The sequence below is a fragment of the Felis catus genome, chromosome F1 (genome assembly GCF_018350175.1).
Source record: "Felis catus isolate Fca126 chromosome F1, F.catus_Fca126_mat1.0, whole genome shotgun sequence".
Lineage (NCBI taxonomy): Eukaryota > Metazoa > Chordata > Mammalia > Carnivora > Felidae > Felis > Felis catus.
In genome coordinates, this window is record NC_058384.1 from 53,614,391 (window position 1) to 53,629,649 (window position 15,259).

At 36.7% G+C, this 15,259-nt stretch overlaps 1 protein-coding gene across 2 annotated transcripts in view; it reads right to left on the reverse strand.

The window, feature by feature from the left end:
• USH2A (usherin) overlaps window positions 1–15,259 on the reverse strand; it is a 773,795-nt gene that overhangs the window by 496,926 nt on the left and 261,610 nt on the right. For both annotated transcript variants that reach the window (XM_045048458.1, XM_045048459.1), the window contains one exon: window positions 14,666–14,896. In XM_045048458.1, coding sequence (XP_044904393.1) covers window positions 14,666–14,896 — 231 coding nt within the window. The remainder of the gene's footprint in view (window positions 1–14,665; window positions 14,897–15,259) is intronic.

The following is a 15,259-nucleotide window of genomic DNA, read 5'->3' on the forward strand; positions in this document are numbered from 1 at the left end:
AAAATGATATAATCCAACCACCAATTTCAGCTTTTAGCCCACATGACCATTGGTCAACATTTTATACTGGTGACCATTACCTAATTCATCAATCTTTCCTTGACTTCCAGGTTAGGTCCTTTATCTACATTTTGAGTTATCAGTAGTATTCCTAAATGTCTTATCTTACACATGCCCACGAAACAGAGCTAATGTTGCATGTTAGATACAAGGGGAAAAAAAAAGAAAACTCAAAATAAGATACTTGCTGAAAGTTTTTAATGAGGCATTAACAGCTCTGTAAATTAAAGTTCTAATTTGCACAGTTTCATGAAGTAAACAAGGAGAGAAACAGCATCAGATGTAGGCTGCTGCTTGCTGCCTCCACTCAACACATTTTAAGTGAGTGTCAAATTGATTTTGCAATACTTAATTATATTTCTCTAATTTTTTTGACTACTGAATTTATAAGTATGCAGAAGAAATCAGTTTTCAGCAAACTAGTTTTCTCAGTTAAACTTAATAGCATAGCACATTAACACCAATTACATGAGCAATGAAAAATGCATTACAGAGGGGCAATGGAATCAAAGCGAGAACTGGTCAGCTGCACACTAGAATATGCATTTCATATTTTTACTGATTAAAATTTTTCTTATGATATAATCCCCCAAAAATGGACAAACTACAGCCCTTTGTGTTCATAAAAATTTGTGTCTAATGTGAATGAGGTAAAAGAAATCCTATTTTGTAGAGAAAAAAATGTTATTTTGTTGAAAGTGTACAGATTCTTGCTGTCAGCATAGTTTAATAAAACTCATTTTCCTATGCTTTAAAATATACTGTGGATACCAAATTATTTCAGTAAAATTTGGAATGTGGAGCCTAATCTAATGTATATACATTGCATAAGTCTTTATCGAAAAGAGTTCAGGACCAATAAATTAAAGAATATAAAAATAGGCTGATTTTTCTCTAAATAAAGTTAAAGCAATTTTTCCATCACAGTGTAGAACAATGGTTCTCATGGTTCCAAACATTACCTGGCGTTCTTTTTCTTTTACCCATTTTATTGAAGTATAAATTACACGCAATAAACTACATTCAACGAATTCAATGAATACATTCAATGAATTGAATAAACTCATTCAAAGAGTACAATTCGACAAGTTTTGAGAGATATATACCTGTAAAACTCTCACTTTGATGACTACAGAACATTTTCATCATCCCGTTTCTCTCAGCCTCAAGCCATCATTTATCTCCTTTTGGTCACTATAGTTTGTATTTTTTAAGAATTACCATTAAGTCCTATTCTGTCTTATTTACTCAGCATACCAACTGAGACTGATATATGTTGTGGTTTGCATAAGTAGTATCAGTAGTTTATTCTTTTGTGCTGTTGAGTAGTATTCCACTGTATGGACATACCACAGTTTGTCTATCCATTCACCTATTGATGAATATTTGTGTTGTTCCCACTTTGGGGCCATGGTGAATATAGGTGCTATGAATATTTATGTACATGACTTTTGTACATACAAATTCTTTCATTTCTCTTAGACAAATACCCTTGAGAGGAATAGCTGGGTCATACAGTACATGAATGTCTAACTGAGTAGATACTGAGATCTTGCCAAAGTCTAAATCTCTATTTCCTCAGAGATTAGGACATCTGGTGGAATTCAGAATTTGTTTTTTTTTTTTTAACCCATTATTCAGGCTAATTCTTATAAAGAAGGCCTTCTAACATTTTGTGAGACATTTTGTTGAAAAAACTAACAGATGATTGAATGAAATGGTCACTTTTAATCAGTCAATCGACTGATACAAGAAGTGGGCCAATCATGTACTTTTAAGATCACCTCATTTGTGATTTTGAACTTAATTTTACCCTTATAAGACCACAGTTCAGGTTGGGGGCTGATGCTAAGTATGTTTTTAACAAGGGTTTGCTACGTTGAATTGACATTTTTACTAAGATTTTGACCAATTTAATGGTAGTTACTTTTTTTCTTTTCTTTTCTTTTCTTTTCTTTTTTTTTTTTTTTGCTATTGAGTGGAATCATTTGATTTTTGTATATTGACTTGCATTCAACACCTTTGCTAAATCCACTTATTAAATTGAACAGTATGTATATTCTTTTAAATTTTGTATATGTACAATAATCAAGACATCTGGAATTGAAGACAGTTTACTTCTGCTTTGCATTTATTTATTTATTTGCTTGCCTGCCTGCTGTGTTGCTCTGACTGCTACATCTAGTACAGGTTTGAATAAAAATGGTAATAGTGGGCTTCTGTGTCATTTTCCTGATCTCTGGGGGAAAGCATTTGATATTTCACTATTAGTATTTTCAAAAAATTCACTCACCAGGTTGTTTCCTCTCTAGTTTGCTGAGAATTTTATCATGAATAGATATTATATTTCATCTAAGATGTTTATTGAATCTATGGGAATAATTTAGATTTCATCTTTATTAGGTTATGTGATGAGTCACATAGTCTATTTTCTTCATTATATTTTGTGTGTTTTGATCTATTGATGCTGGATTTTATTTTTATTAAGCCCTCCTTTAAATTTTGGGGGGATTTTATTTGCCCTTTTCTTTCTTTTTGGTTTCCTCTTGAGTTAGGAATAGATCATTATTCTTTTCAACTATCCCTTTTCCTAATATGTGTTCAAACTTTGTAGTTTAAAATAATAAGTCTAATACTCTCCAGTCCATCATGAATGGAACTGGAATTCTATCTACTGGGATACTAATTTGGCTATGATTTTAGTTCTAGAATTCTTATACTAATATACCCCAATTCTCTGTCCAATTCTGCATCTTTTCATTTATCTTCTTGAGAACACTAATCATAGCTCTTGTCAAGTCTTTATATATATGTGTGTGTATATATATATATATACACACGTGTAGTGTGTATGAGTGTGTGATATATATATATATATATATATATATATATATATATATGTCATGACACACATTGGATATATATAACATATTCAATATATCTAGATTACTTCAAGATCGATTTTTATTTTTTATTTATTTGGTCCTATCTCTTGGTATTCCTGGTAATTTTGTATTGAATATAAGATATCATGTATAAAAAATTATAGACTCTTGTTGATAATGTTATCTCCTTTTAGCAAATATTGAAACATTTTTGGCCAGAAGATAACTTTTATCCTATCAGAAGTTGAGATGGGTTGAGATGGGTTGAGGCTTTACTTCAGGCTTTGAGAAGACTGGTCTGTTTCTGGTTTTCTCTTACTCATAGGATTTCAACCGAAAGCCTGGTGGATTTAGCAGCCCCTTCCTCCATGGCAGGCCCTGAACCGGAATTTCTTGTCTCTCAAACCATGCTTTCATTTTCCCAAGACTATGCAATTTGGGACTAGCGAATAAAACAGAAGGAAAGAGCAAAGACAAAGTCTTACTAAACGGTTTTCCTTATTTCTGGGGCCTTAATCTCCCATGCCTTCGTAGTCCTAGTTACTCAGTACTGTCTCTAAACAATCATATTTTTAAGAAATTGTATCTAGTTTCTTTTCTTGTTTTCTCTCAGCATGAGGATTTTTTGATATCCTGCACAGCAGGAGACGGCTCTGTCTCTCATAGCTAGAGACAGAAATCACTTGTAATTATCTAATTACATGTTTGAGGAATGATTTCCCTGCAAGACTTTAAGTTCCCTAAGGTTAGGGACTCTACCTGTTTTGCTCAATACTCTCTCTAAAACACCAATGATAGCATCGGGCAAATAGAGTGAAATGGAGAAAAGTCTGCTTGTGGACTGATAAAATGATTGAGTTATTTCATCTAAAGTTAGATATAGAAAACAGAGCCAAAAGACTTGAAAAACAGTTGGCAGAAAATTGCAGGGGGGACCTGGTGAGATTTATTTGGTTTCTTTGTATTTTTAAAAGTATATAATGGTGCCATTATTATTGAGGGGCACATAGGGTAGGGATTGTAAAAAGTTGCATTTTGAAAACTGTTAATCTTGAATAAGGCATTTACAATGAAGCAGTGGGAGAAGAAATGTAAGCGACAGATGGAGAAGTGATTGCAGTGAGGAATGGACATGCAGAGCATCTTATTTTTTGAGAAGACTGATTATGAAGAAAAGAGAGGAAATAGAGTTAGATTTACAAGTGCATGTTAAAATAGAAAGGTAGCCACTAGAAATGCAGAAATGAGGTGTGGAGCATCTAAGTCTCTAGAGAAAGAAGAAAGGCAGCTAAAAACACAAAGGTCAGAAGTTCACAGATTGCATAAAAGAAAGTGACTTATCAGAGACATGTAGTAGAGAGAAGTTATAAAGGAGTATCATCAAGATTTATGTGGTTTGGGCACGTAAAATGTACGTATGAAGGGAAAGGCACATAATGTGAAATTCTGAATTAAAAAACGTCATCCATAAATGCATGTATAACAGTGACCACAAATATATCCTGTGCCAACCCTTTATGGTGATTCCTGCACTAAAACCCTATAATAATCCATTTTACAGATGGGGACACTGAGCTACAGAGCTGGTAAGTGACTCATGCCGAGTTGCACACAGCATGTTGGGGAGCCAGATTTTAAACGCGGAGCATCTGACTCCAGACCCTGCACTTTTCACGCCGCTGCCCTTGCTTCCTTCCTTCTGCACCAGAATACCGACATCAATACGTCCATTGCCCTTGAAATGGAATTCAATCAGTTGGATGCTGTTAATCCATCCATAGCATTGATCACTGTTGTTTATAAAGCACTTTCAAGATTAAAAGTGCTTTTTATTGTACTATATATGTTTATTATGACTGTCATCTTAAACCTATTGCAATAAGCCCTAATGATAGGTATAGGTAAAAGTGTCAAAATATTCATTAACCTCAAAATTTAATAAGCCTAAGGAGATCCTGTATCTAAGAGACGCACAACACCTAGTTTCCAACAGCACAATGCGAGGGCTGTGGGGCAGAAAACAATTCCTGATACAGCACTCTTGCTGAAACAATTGACATGGAAGGAACACCACCAGCCACTCAGGACCATTAATAAGAATTTCTTTTCACCTCAAGTACCATATAGCATAAAACACACTTTCTTATGCATCTTAGGCCAACAGAATCAAAACAAATGGGAGTTATCACTAAGCCATCAAAACTTCCAACAAGGTAGGCCTCAAGATTATGTAATATGTCCTAACACACTGTGAATCTTACCATTAAGTCATTCTTACAGCTAAGCAATCTTTCTTACAAATTTCCCTCTTCTCTATCTATCTCATTTAGCTAATTCTTTATTCAACAGATATTTATTGCACATGTGGTCCTATGCTGTGTAAGGACAAATGTTAGAAGAAAACGGTCATCATTTCAGTCCGCTTGGGACCTAGGTAAGTGAGCACACGACTCTAATAGAGTGCGGTAGGAATACAACAGAGAAATTCTTGTTTTCTTTGGTGGTGCATAGGAGAGGCCCCTAATCTAGATTTGGTATGGGGTGGGGGGAGGCCACTGAGAGGAACAGCTCGGCTGACACTTTAATGATAGGTAGGATTAGTCTGTGAAATGAAAAAAAGCCCATTCAAAGAAGGGAAGGCATTCCAGGCAAAAGCATGGGTCTGTTCTAAGACCTGGGCTTCTAAGATGGAGTGGTGCATTCAGACAGCAGGAACTGAAAGTCATATAGCTGGAGGGTAAACCAGGAGATACATGGATGGAAAGATGAGGCTGAAAGGTAAGCAGCAAAGACTTCATGCAGGGCATCTCAATGGGAAACTACTGAAAGGTTTTAAGCAAGAGAATGGCAAGACAGCTTATTCATCAGAAACCCAGCCTAGAAAAAGAGTGAAACTGTTGGTAAGGAGACCCACACCACAGACCGGGATCAGGGAGTAGCCATAGGACCGATGGATGGTTCCAAGAGTTGTGTAAGAGAAAGAATGGCCAGAGTTGGAATCATGGGTGCAATGTGAGAAAGGGTGTGAGAAGTCACATTCAAGAAATTTCCCAGGTTTCTATGTCAGGCAATCGGTGCTATTCACTTTGGTAGACACAGTGGTATACACAGAAGAATGAATGGATTTCAGCAGAGAAAAATTAAGAGAAGCAGAAGACAAGAAGGAGGCATCTGCATTCTTTTTCAATTTTCTGCCTATGTAGGAGGAAGGGTCATTAAACCATTCATCCCTACACACCTCCCGTAAGTCCCTATATCTCCTTTATGAAACTCTCCCAGGACCCCCTTTGTGAAGTTGGCATGGCCACCATTGCCAGAATGTCTCTTCAGGTGTTTTGTCCCCTCCTTCCTCTTTATGCCTCTCTGTTCAAGTTGCAGTTAAAGCCAAAGGACTTAAATGAGGCTGCTCCTTAGTCACGACAATGTATGTAACTGAGTTTCCCTTCTTGAATCTCCAAACAAACACCTGAGGGCCATGTCTGTGAACTGCCTTCAATGTGCGGAACTTAACTGTGGTCTGCATAATTGTACTCGAAGTTTCCCTGCTCACATGGGACTCTTAATGCATGGTTTTGTAAAACATTTCTTCAGATCACTAGAACATAGTTTTGAAAGATAAGGCATTTTGGCAACAATATTATTGGAATTTCAAGCTTAGTAGAAATGAAATTAAGCTATACTCCTCTGTGGGTGTTATATATTTATCCTAATGGTTATAACATAAGAGTAAATCTAGCTCTTTAAGTACTTTTAATTAGTTTTTTCCAAAAAAAAATATACAAAATAATTCACTTCATTCAACTTTTTCATAGGGGCTAGTTTCTCTATCACTGCTGACTATGATGATTCTTTTTCTGTTCAAAGTTCCTCTTTCTACCCATTTAAGGAAGAAGAAGGAACTAAAATTAATCTCATTATATTGATGCTAACTGCCATTAAAAGATGGAGACAACTGGGGTGCCTGGGTGGCTTGGTAGGTTAAGGGTCTGGCTGGCCCAGGTAATGATCTCACAGTGTGTGGGTTGGAGCCCCACATCGGGCTCTGTGCTGACGGCTCAGAGCCTGGAGTCTGCTTCGGATTCTGGGTCTCCTTCTCTCTCTGCCCCTCCTCCACTTGTACTCGGTCTCTCTCTCTCAAAAACAAATAAACATTAAACAAAAAAAGATGGAGACATTTTTTTTTCTTTAGCAATGAAGCCCTAGTGAAGATGTTTAAATGGCAAACATATTGTAAGTGACCACATTGGACAATTGAAGTAGGTAAATGTGAGACCGCATAGAAAACCTGGGGACCTGGTGGGAACAGTGCGTTTGAGAATGTGACATGAGTGTGTGAGAACACATGTGCAGTGTGTATATCAGGTGACAATACAGCTCGGCTTGATAAACAGAGAGAAGGAAACAGCAGATACTTTAAAGCTGACTAAAAGCATTATCAGCTAACAGAAACGGTTTGCCCCAAATGTAAATATTATTCGGTCCTATTGACATGGTCAATGCTGGCTGGCTTACTGGCCACAGAAGCCCCTGTTGGGAAAAACTAGATGTGGTTTCCAAACATTTCCATTTATCAAGCATTATTATCTGTTTTGTTGTGTTGGTCCTCTCCTGTTTGTTTTATCTGAGCTACCCTGTACTCATTTTTAGGGTTCCTGGCATTAGGGCAGAAGAAAGAAAAATGTACTGTTAATGATAAAATTACATACATTTCTTTAATTTTTTTCATGTTTATTTTTGAGAGAGAGAGAGAGAGAGAGAGAGAGAGAGAGAGAGACAGAGTGTGAGCTGGGGAAGGGGCAGAGAGAGGGAGACAGAGAAGCCAAAGCAGGCTCCAGGCTCCGAGCTGTCAGCACAGAGCCTGATGCGGGGCTCAAACTCACAAGCTGCGAGATCATGACCTGAGCTGAAGTCAGATGCCCAACCAACTGAGCCACCCAGGTGCCCCTGAAATTACATATTAATTTAAGCAACTTAGACTAGACTCTTGACCAAAAATAGGCAAGCTACCAGCCTGATGTCTGTTTTTGTTGTAAATAAAATGTTTTTACCCAAAACAATGAGGCTACACTTATTTGTTTCTATATCACCTATGGCTGCTTTCACACGACCATGGCAGAGCTGAGGAGTTGGGACAGAGACCTCACGGCTTGCTGAGCAGACAATATTTAATGTCTGGACATTTACAGGTGAACTCTGTAACCCCCTGCTCTAGACTGACACTGTAAAAGTTAAAAAGGGAGGAAGGTTTCTTCATGCAAAGGGAAACTTGCAATTTCATTAAACTTGACCACCTAAGCAAGAGTCAACTGGTATAAGTTTTGGTGAAAGAAAAAGCCAGGTGTTGAAATGATTATTTTCAGCAATCAGAGATAAAATTCAAAAGCGAAACTGAACGTAGTACTCCCAAACCAACCCTACCGTTAACATTTCAAACCCAAGGTGACATTATGGGAATGTGCTTCAACATGTGTCACTTTAAAAAATACAAGGGTTTAAACACATGCAGTCACTTAAATCGGCCTTTGTGATGCATTTGTTGAGTGGGGAAAAACATGGTCCTTTCCCACCCAACAATGCTATCTTTACACATCTCCATTAAAGGTAGTAAAAACAAAACAATTTTCACTTACTTCTTAATATCCCAAGTCACCATGGGTTAGTCTGACTTCTGTGATTCCAAGAAGATACACAGTTGGGCCCTCGTCCCTATGAATCCACAGATGCTCTCAACCAGATATTCACAATCTCTCCTTATTGTGTCACGACCAGAAACACATTACGAGCCTCTTCACTGCCTGGAAACCACTTCTCTGCTGACAAGGTCCGTGTTCCTGCTCTTGCCTTTCTCTTTCTGTATCATCACTGCCTGTTCATTAAACTGTTAGGCCAGATAGTTGATTCATATATCTGTTTTTCAGTAACTATGACTAAAATCTAACATCAAAGGTCAAATAAAACTTGAGATTTAAATCTGCCTTATGAGGACTTGGCATTTTATTTGTTTTATTATTTTATTTGTTTGTTTGATTTTAAGAACTTTCTGGTAAAATTACTTGCTCCCTGTTGGAGGAAAACAAACCCTGGGAAAGCAAGGGTGTTGAAGGTCAGAATTAATATGCTTTTACTAATTAGTCTATCTGAAGAGGTTTACTCTGCTTGCACCTTCTCTATAACTGCTTATAATGAGCTTTCTTTTAATGAAGTACTTAAATGTTCCAGCTCACTAAAAATAATAAATAATAATAATAAAGCACATATATCATAGAGTAAAAAAATATATATAAAATATATGCTTTTAAGGAATATCGATTTGGGGAGTTGCCTTTCTCTCTTCATAGGTTGGTAATTAATTGTATTTCTGTATCCTAAAGCATTCTAGTTCAGTCATTTTGGGGAAGGCAAAAACCACAAGACAAAAATGTCTGACAATCATTTAGTGTCCTTGAACAGCATTATTATGAAGAAAGTGTACAGAGTTCTCATCTGCAAGATATTCAACATCAGTAATCACATTCCTCGTGAAGACAAATAAAAGGGAATTACATCCAGGTGCACATGTATGCTCATCTCCCCAGTGGTTTGCTACAAAGATCTCCCCAAAGGCAGTTCCTGATTTCTGGGCAGGGTCACCAGTAAAGGCAGTTTAAAAGGCTGTGATTGGCGGCTGGATACGACAATAGTCAAACCTTCCCCCAAACGATCACGGGCCTGTTTTCGCTAATAGGAAGAAAAAGTGACAAGGAGAGAGGGTCACCTTTGGAATGCTAGTCTGAGCGGTAGTTTAGTTTGCTGTTTTTACCAGGTTCCCTTTGGATTACTAGCATTGCATGGAAAGGACTAAATTCTTTGTGTAAATCAAGTGGATTTACTCTGCATTCCTGAAAAAAGAATGAGCATTTTTTTTTCCCTCTGAAGACACAATGATCACCCCTTCCAACTGTAGAAGGTAGAGAATGTTCTATTTGCTACTCTTATTTTGGAAGGAGGAAGTATTGTTAACCCCATGTAACCAGAAAAATATTTTGCCATGAGTATTTATATGATTTTCTAGTTAAAATATTATGAGCTTATGTTGAATTTGCTGCTTCTTTACACATTCTGACATAACCCAAGAATTGAATATCCATTTTATATTGAGTATTTCTCTCCATATCATTTAAGTTATCCCTATAAATTAATGTATCCCCATATGAAAAACAAATTTATGTTAATCATAAATTATGAACATAATATCATATGAAAAAATGATCTCTGAAAAATTTGTTCAAAAATATGGTTATTTATAAACTCAGATGTTTTGGTAACAACCTCTATTTTGACTTTTTGAAGCTACTTAAATATTCTATATTCGTTGATTTGGAATTTGAGAAGTTAGAGGCATTGGTCATCTAGCATAATCCTTCATTTAATAGATGAGCACGATTAGATCCACAGAAAAATAGTTTATCCAATGTTTCAATACTAGGCAGATTAATTTAACTATTTTCAATAACAAAATTAAATATCATATTTTAATATAGAAATTACATATTGCTCATACCTTAAATATAACATTCAGGCACAATATATGTGTAACAGGAGACGAATTAATAGAATACTAACTTTATAGATTTCAGAGGACTCTTAGAAGCGTGCCTGTCTCATGGTAAACACTTAAACATTTGTTAAATGAGTAATGATAAACAGCTAATGTTTAGACTTTTAAGTAACCTGCATGGCAGACACTGCAAAGTTCAGGAGGTGGATATTGCCTCTCATTCTCACCTACTTCTAGATATCACTATTGTACGTAGTATTATGCCAATTTTAAAGAAAAGGAAACAAAGATACAGAAACGATTAAGTGGTGTATCTAATTACCTGTAGCTAATAAATAACAGGGCCTGGATCTGAAATTTATCAGATTTCTCCCAAAGCACTCATTGTTACTCATATAGAAGTAGAGGAGTTAATACCTGATCTTAAATTTATACTGTGATGTAAATGACTGATAATATATCCTTCCTAGAGATTAGATTTTTGAAAGAACGCTTGTATTCAAAAGGAAAAGGTACCAAAAACAGACTCTAAAAAAGAGGCACCTGAATAATTTTTCTTCCCAGAAGTCAATTTTGATAGAGTTCATTTACAACACAAGGCTAAATAATTTACAATATTAAGCAACATGTTAGAACATCTACTATTTTCATTATATCCTACTCACTAAAAACATTTAAGGCAAATATGGAAGAGGTGTGAGTTATATAAGAGATTCCTTTCTTGAGCTGCAATAATGAGATTATCTATACTGAAATTTTAACAACATCGTCCATGACTACAGAACATGTTATGAATGTATTTATAAGTGTTGTCATCAATGGGTAAAATCTGACTTATTTTTTTTATATATAACATATGCACAGTAATGTACATAACTGTATACTTGTCTTTGAGTATTGGATATCTCCATCCATATTTCAAGAGTCATTTTAGTTAGAGTTTGATATTTTAAAGTGAATAATTCAAAATAAAAGCATCTTAGGTCTTACAATTATTCACTTATTAAACACAATTAATCATTTTTGAGATTTCCAAAATTGGCTCATTAAATTTGCCTCAGGATATAAAATTCTGCATAAGATATATAGAAAAGAAGTTGATAGCACCATTTGACAGATAGCACTTCAGCCCATTAAAATAATTTCATTCAGACATTAAACATCTAGCTTCTAAGAACAATCTGGAATCAATTGCTATGGAAAAAATGTGATCCCTAGATGGCTTTGGAGATGTAAGTAAATAAATAAGCCAACCCTATTAACTATTTGTACCTGAAAAGTCAGCAACTGAAAGAAAAAATCCAAAAAAGTTTAGCAGTGTTGGGTAAGGAATATTTGATTGATAATTTTATCCCATCCTCATTTATTACTGTCACATACTCTCATTCTACACCTTCCAAAAAACTGTCCACGTGTGTGCCTTTCCCTTCCGTGGCAAAGCACCAGCCATTGAATCAGAAGTTTCCAATTCATATTCGAACCCTGAAATTCAGTAGCTGTCGTACCTCAGGGAAGCCACATACTGATTCTCCTTTCCTCTGTGCTCTAAGGGTAAAATTCCTACCTACAGGCTTGTAGGGATTGAATGAGAGAATATTTAAGTAAAATGAATGGAAGGTGCGAATTATGCACATACTGCTCTGCTTAGGAAAGATGCAAGTTTAGAGACAGTTATCGCATTGGTTTTGTAAATTGTCCCAGCTTATTGATTGAGTAAACTTCATTTAACCACGGGCCCAGCTCAATAAAATTATTCAACCAAACCTGCCAATGGAGCCAAAGGATCAAACCAATAATTTGACGCAGACCTGGTTTAAAAGTTAAAGAGAACCTTAAAAGTAAGGTGAAGGTGCTAATAAAAAGGAGCTAGTATTGCCCCAGAACGTGCCTGAATGCAAAACTTCTTATTCTCTGGGAATCACCAAACCTCTAGGGAGCACTTCGAGCCAAAATTGTGATCTCCCCGCCTTGTCCTTCAAATGATGTGTACTCCAAACACATTTTCTGTGCAGCTGGAGGCTTTGTTATAGACAGAAGGATCCTGCTTAGTGAGGCCAGTGTTTACGGCCTAACTTTTTTAAAGAGGAATTTGGAAAACTTCCCAGACGCTACATCTGCCCCTAGCCCTTGCACCTCAGAGTATAAGGCCGGCTAGGGAGAGCGTGCAGACGACTAAATTTATTAACGGTGGACGGGCCACTCTATCTTTCACTGCAACAACAGTAGGTGATCCCATCAAAAATCTGTCTGCTGGCTAGCCCGCAAATCCAAGCTGACATACTTGCAGCAGATAGGCCCAGCTGAATGGAAACGAATGTTGTTTCCTCGAAGAAACACAGCGCGTGCCAAATCTTGGACCAGGAAGGCAGTTTCTATTTCCATTGGAGGAAAGGCTTTTTAACTTTACATCCGTAGCTTCTTTGCCAGATTTTTTTTTCTTTTCTTTTCTTTCCTTTCTTTGACATTTACAAGTATTAAACGGAAGTGGAACATTTTATGAGATCTCAGTGGTTGAATTTCTAACACACAATGATGATTTTGATGTACTAGACCAGGGGTATTCACCTCAATATACCTTGGCTAGAAGATCATTCATTACAAATGTACATCAGGCTCACTTAAAAGCAAACTGTTTACTATTTTAAATAAAAACAAAGCAATAGGGGTACCTGGGTGGCTCAGTCAGTTAAGCGTCAGGCTCTTAATTTAGGCTCAGGTCATGATCTCACAGTTTCGCGGTTCGAGCCCTGCATCAGGCTCTACGCTGACAGTGTCGAGTCTGCTTCGGATTCTCCCTCTCCCTCTCTCTTCCTCTCTGCCCCTCCCCTACTCATGCTCTCTCTCTGTCTCTCTTAAAAATAAATAAACTTTAGGGGCGCCTGGGTGGCGCAGTCGGTTAAGCGTCCGACTTCAGCCAGGTCACCATCTCGCGGTCCGTGAGTTCGAGCCCTGCGTCAGGCTCTGGGCTGACGGCTCGGAGCCTGGAGCCTGTTTCCGATTCTGTGTCTCCCTCTCTCTCTGCCCCTCCCCCGTTCATGCTCTGTCTCTCTCTGTCCCCCCAAAAATAAATAAACGTTGAAAAAAAATAAAAATAAATAAATAAGTAAATAAACTTTAAAAAATAAAGCAATAATATTTGAGCCACATTTTGTAGCTCAAATTCCACTTCATTGTACTCAACATATGCAACATTTTAAAGACTATTTGCTCCAAAGTGACTTTCCCGTGGATTAAATGAATATCATTATGAGTTTACAGAATCATATGTACCTTATTCCTTTTAATTTTTTTTAATTGGGAAGGTGGAATATGTAACATAAATAGTTATAGTTTTCTATAATTATAGTGAAACAGAATTCTTAAAAATTCTAATTCAGAAAGGTAACAGAATGCCTGGAATATTGTAGGACCAGCAAGACCAGGAGTTGGGTGAGGCAAATGAGGTGGGATTACAGGGTCATGCAAGAAAGGAATGGATCCAGTCTTCATTTTAAAATTTGGGATTTTATTGGGAATTTTTTGGCGTTGGTTTTCATTTCTAAAAATATTGTGTGAAAACATTGTTTTTGTTGATTCCTGAGATTGCTTAAGTGCCTTAAGTGCCTTAAGCAAGTGCATCACTTACCTATAGAAGGTATGTTTCCCTGAAATTAGTTTTTCCCATAATGCTCTCCACAAAACCTACTGATAGTGAGCATGCTTTAAAAAAAATTAACAAATAAGGATCTGGAATATTGGGCTAAGAAAAATTAGATAGCTCTCTTATAATTCTTTTTAGAGACTTTAAGAACCTGACATGTACTGAGAATCTCCAACCTCATGGGGCATTTCTCAAACTCATCTGCCCACAGAATTCTTTTTTTTTTTTTTATTTGGTAGAGCACGTGAAGCGTTCTGAGGAACACACTCTGGTAAATGGTCTCATTTCCAGCATATACTTTGATCAAATAAAGCTATCTTTCCACATCTATATTTTACTTTTCTTTCTGCTACTTACTCACTTCCCGCCCCTGCCTAGAATACTAAGAAGGTGGACATACTGACACAATCAAGTTATAAAAGGTCTGAATGAGTATTTCTGTAGACAAACATAGAAAAAATTCATTATGAAGGGCTTTCAAAATAATAAGAAACAGCTTGGTGCTTAGTGCCTCTTCAATAAAGTAATGCCAAATACACTCACCAGTAAAGTCTGTATTGACTGGGTGTGTGGAGCTGGGAAATTTATAATATCCATTCCCTATGAAGCGAATTCCTTTCATCATCGTGGCCATTGGAGCTGGGAGAGATGTCTCTCTCCTTTCTAGATGGTATGTAGGAGAGGGTCCATTCAGTTCTTCAGGTGTGAGCCATCCAACACGGATGGTTGTGCTGTTGATTCCTTCGACCACAGGAGGCCTCAGCTGGGTTGGCGCTGAATATTAAAAACAAAAACAAAAACAAAAACAAAAAGCACTTGTTACATTCAAGAACTTAGCTTCTATCTCTAGACACTCACACACGGGTACACATGTACTTGTGTACATCACACTCAAAATCAAGGCAGTTGTGGAGTATTTATGGGGTTCTAAGAACTGAAAACACAAGACAGAGTATACCTTGAATGGGACTAAACACAATTTAAATGACTAACAAATAGTTACCATAAAATGTTGCTGATTAAACAAAATTTCCCTGTGGAAATGATTTATCTATTCTTTCTTATTCTGGTAAAAGACATTTCATATTATCATCTGCTGGTGCCCCACCCAGATTCCCTTAACCAAGCTGGTATCCC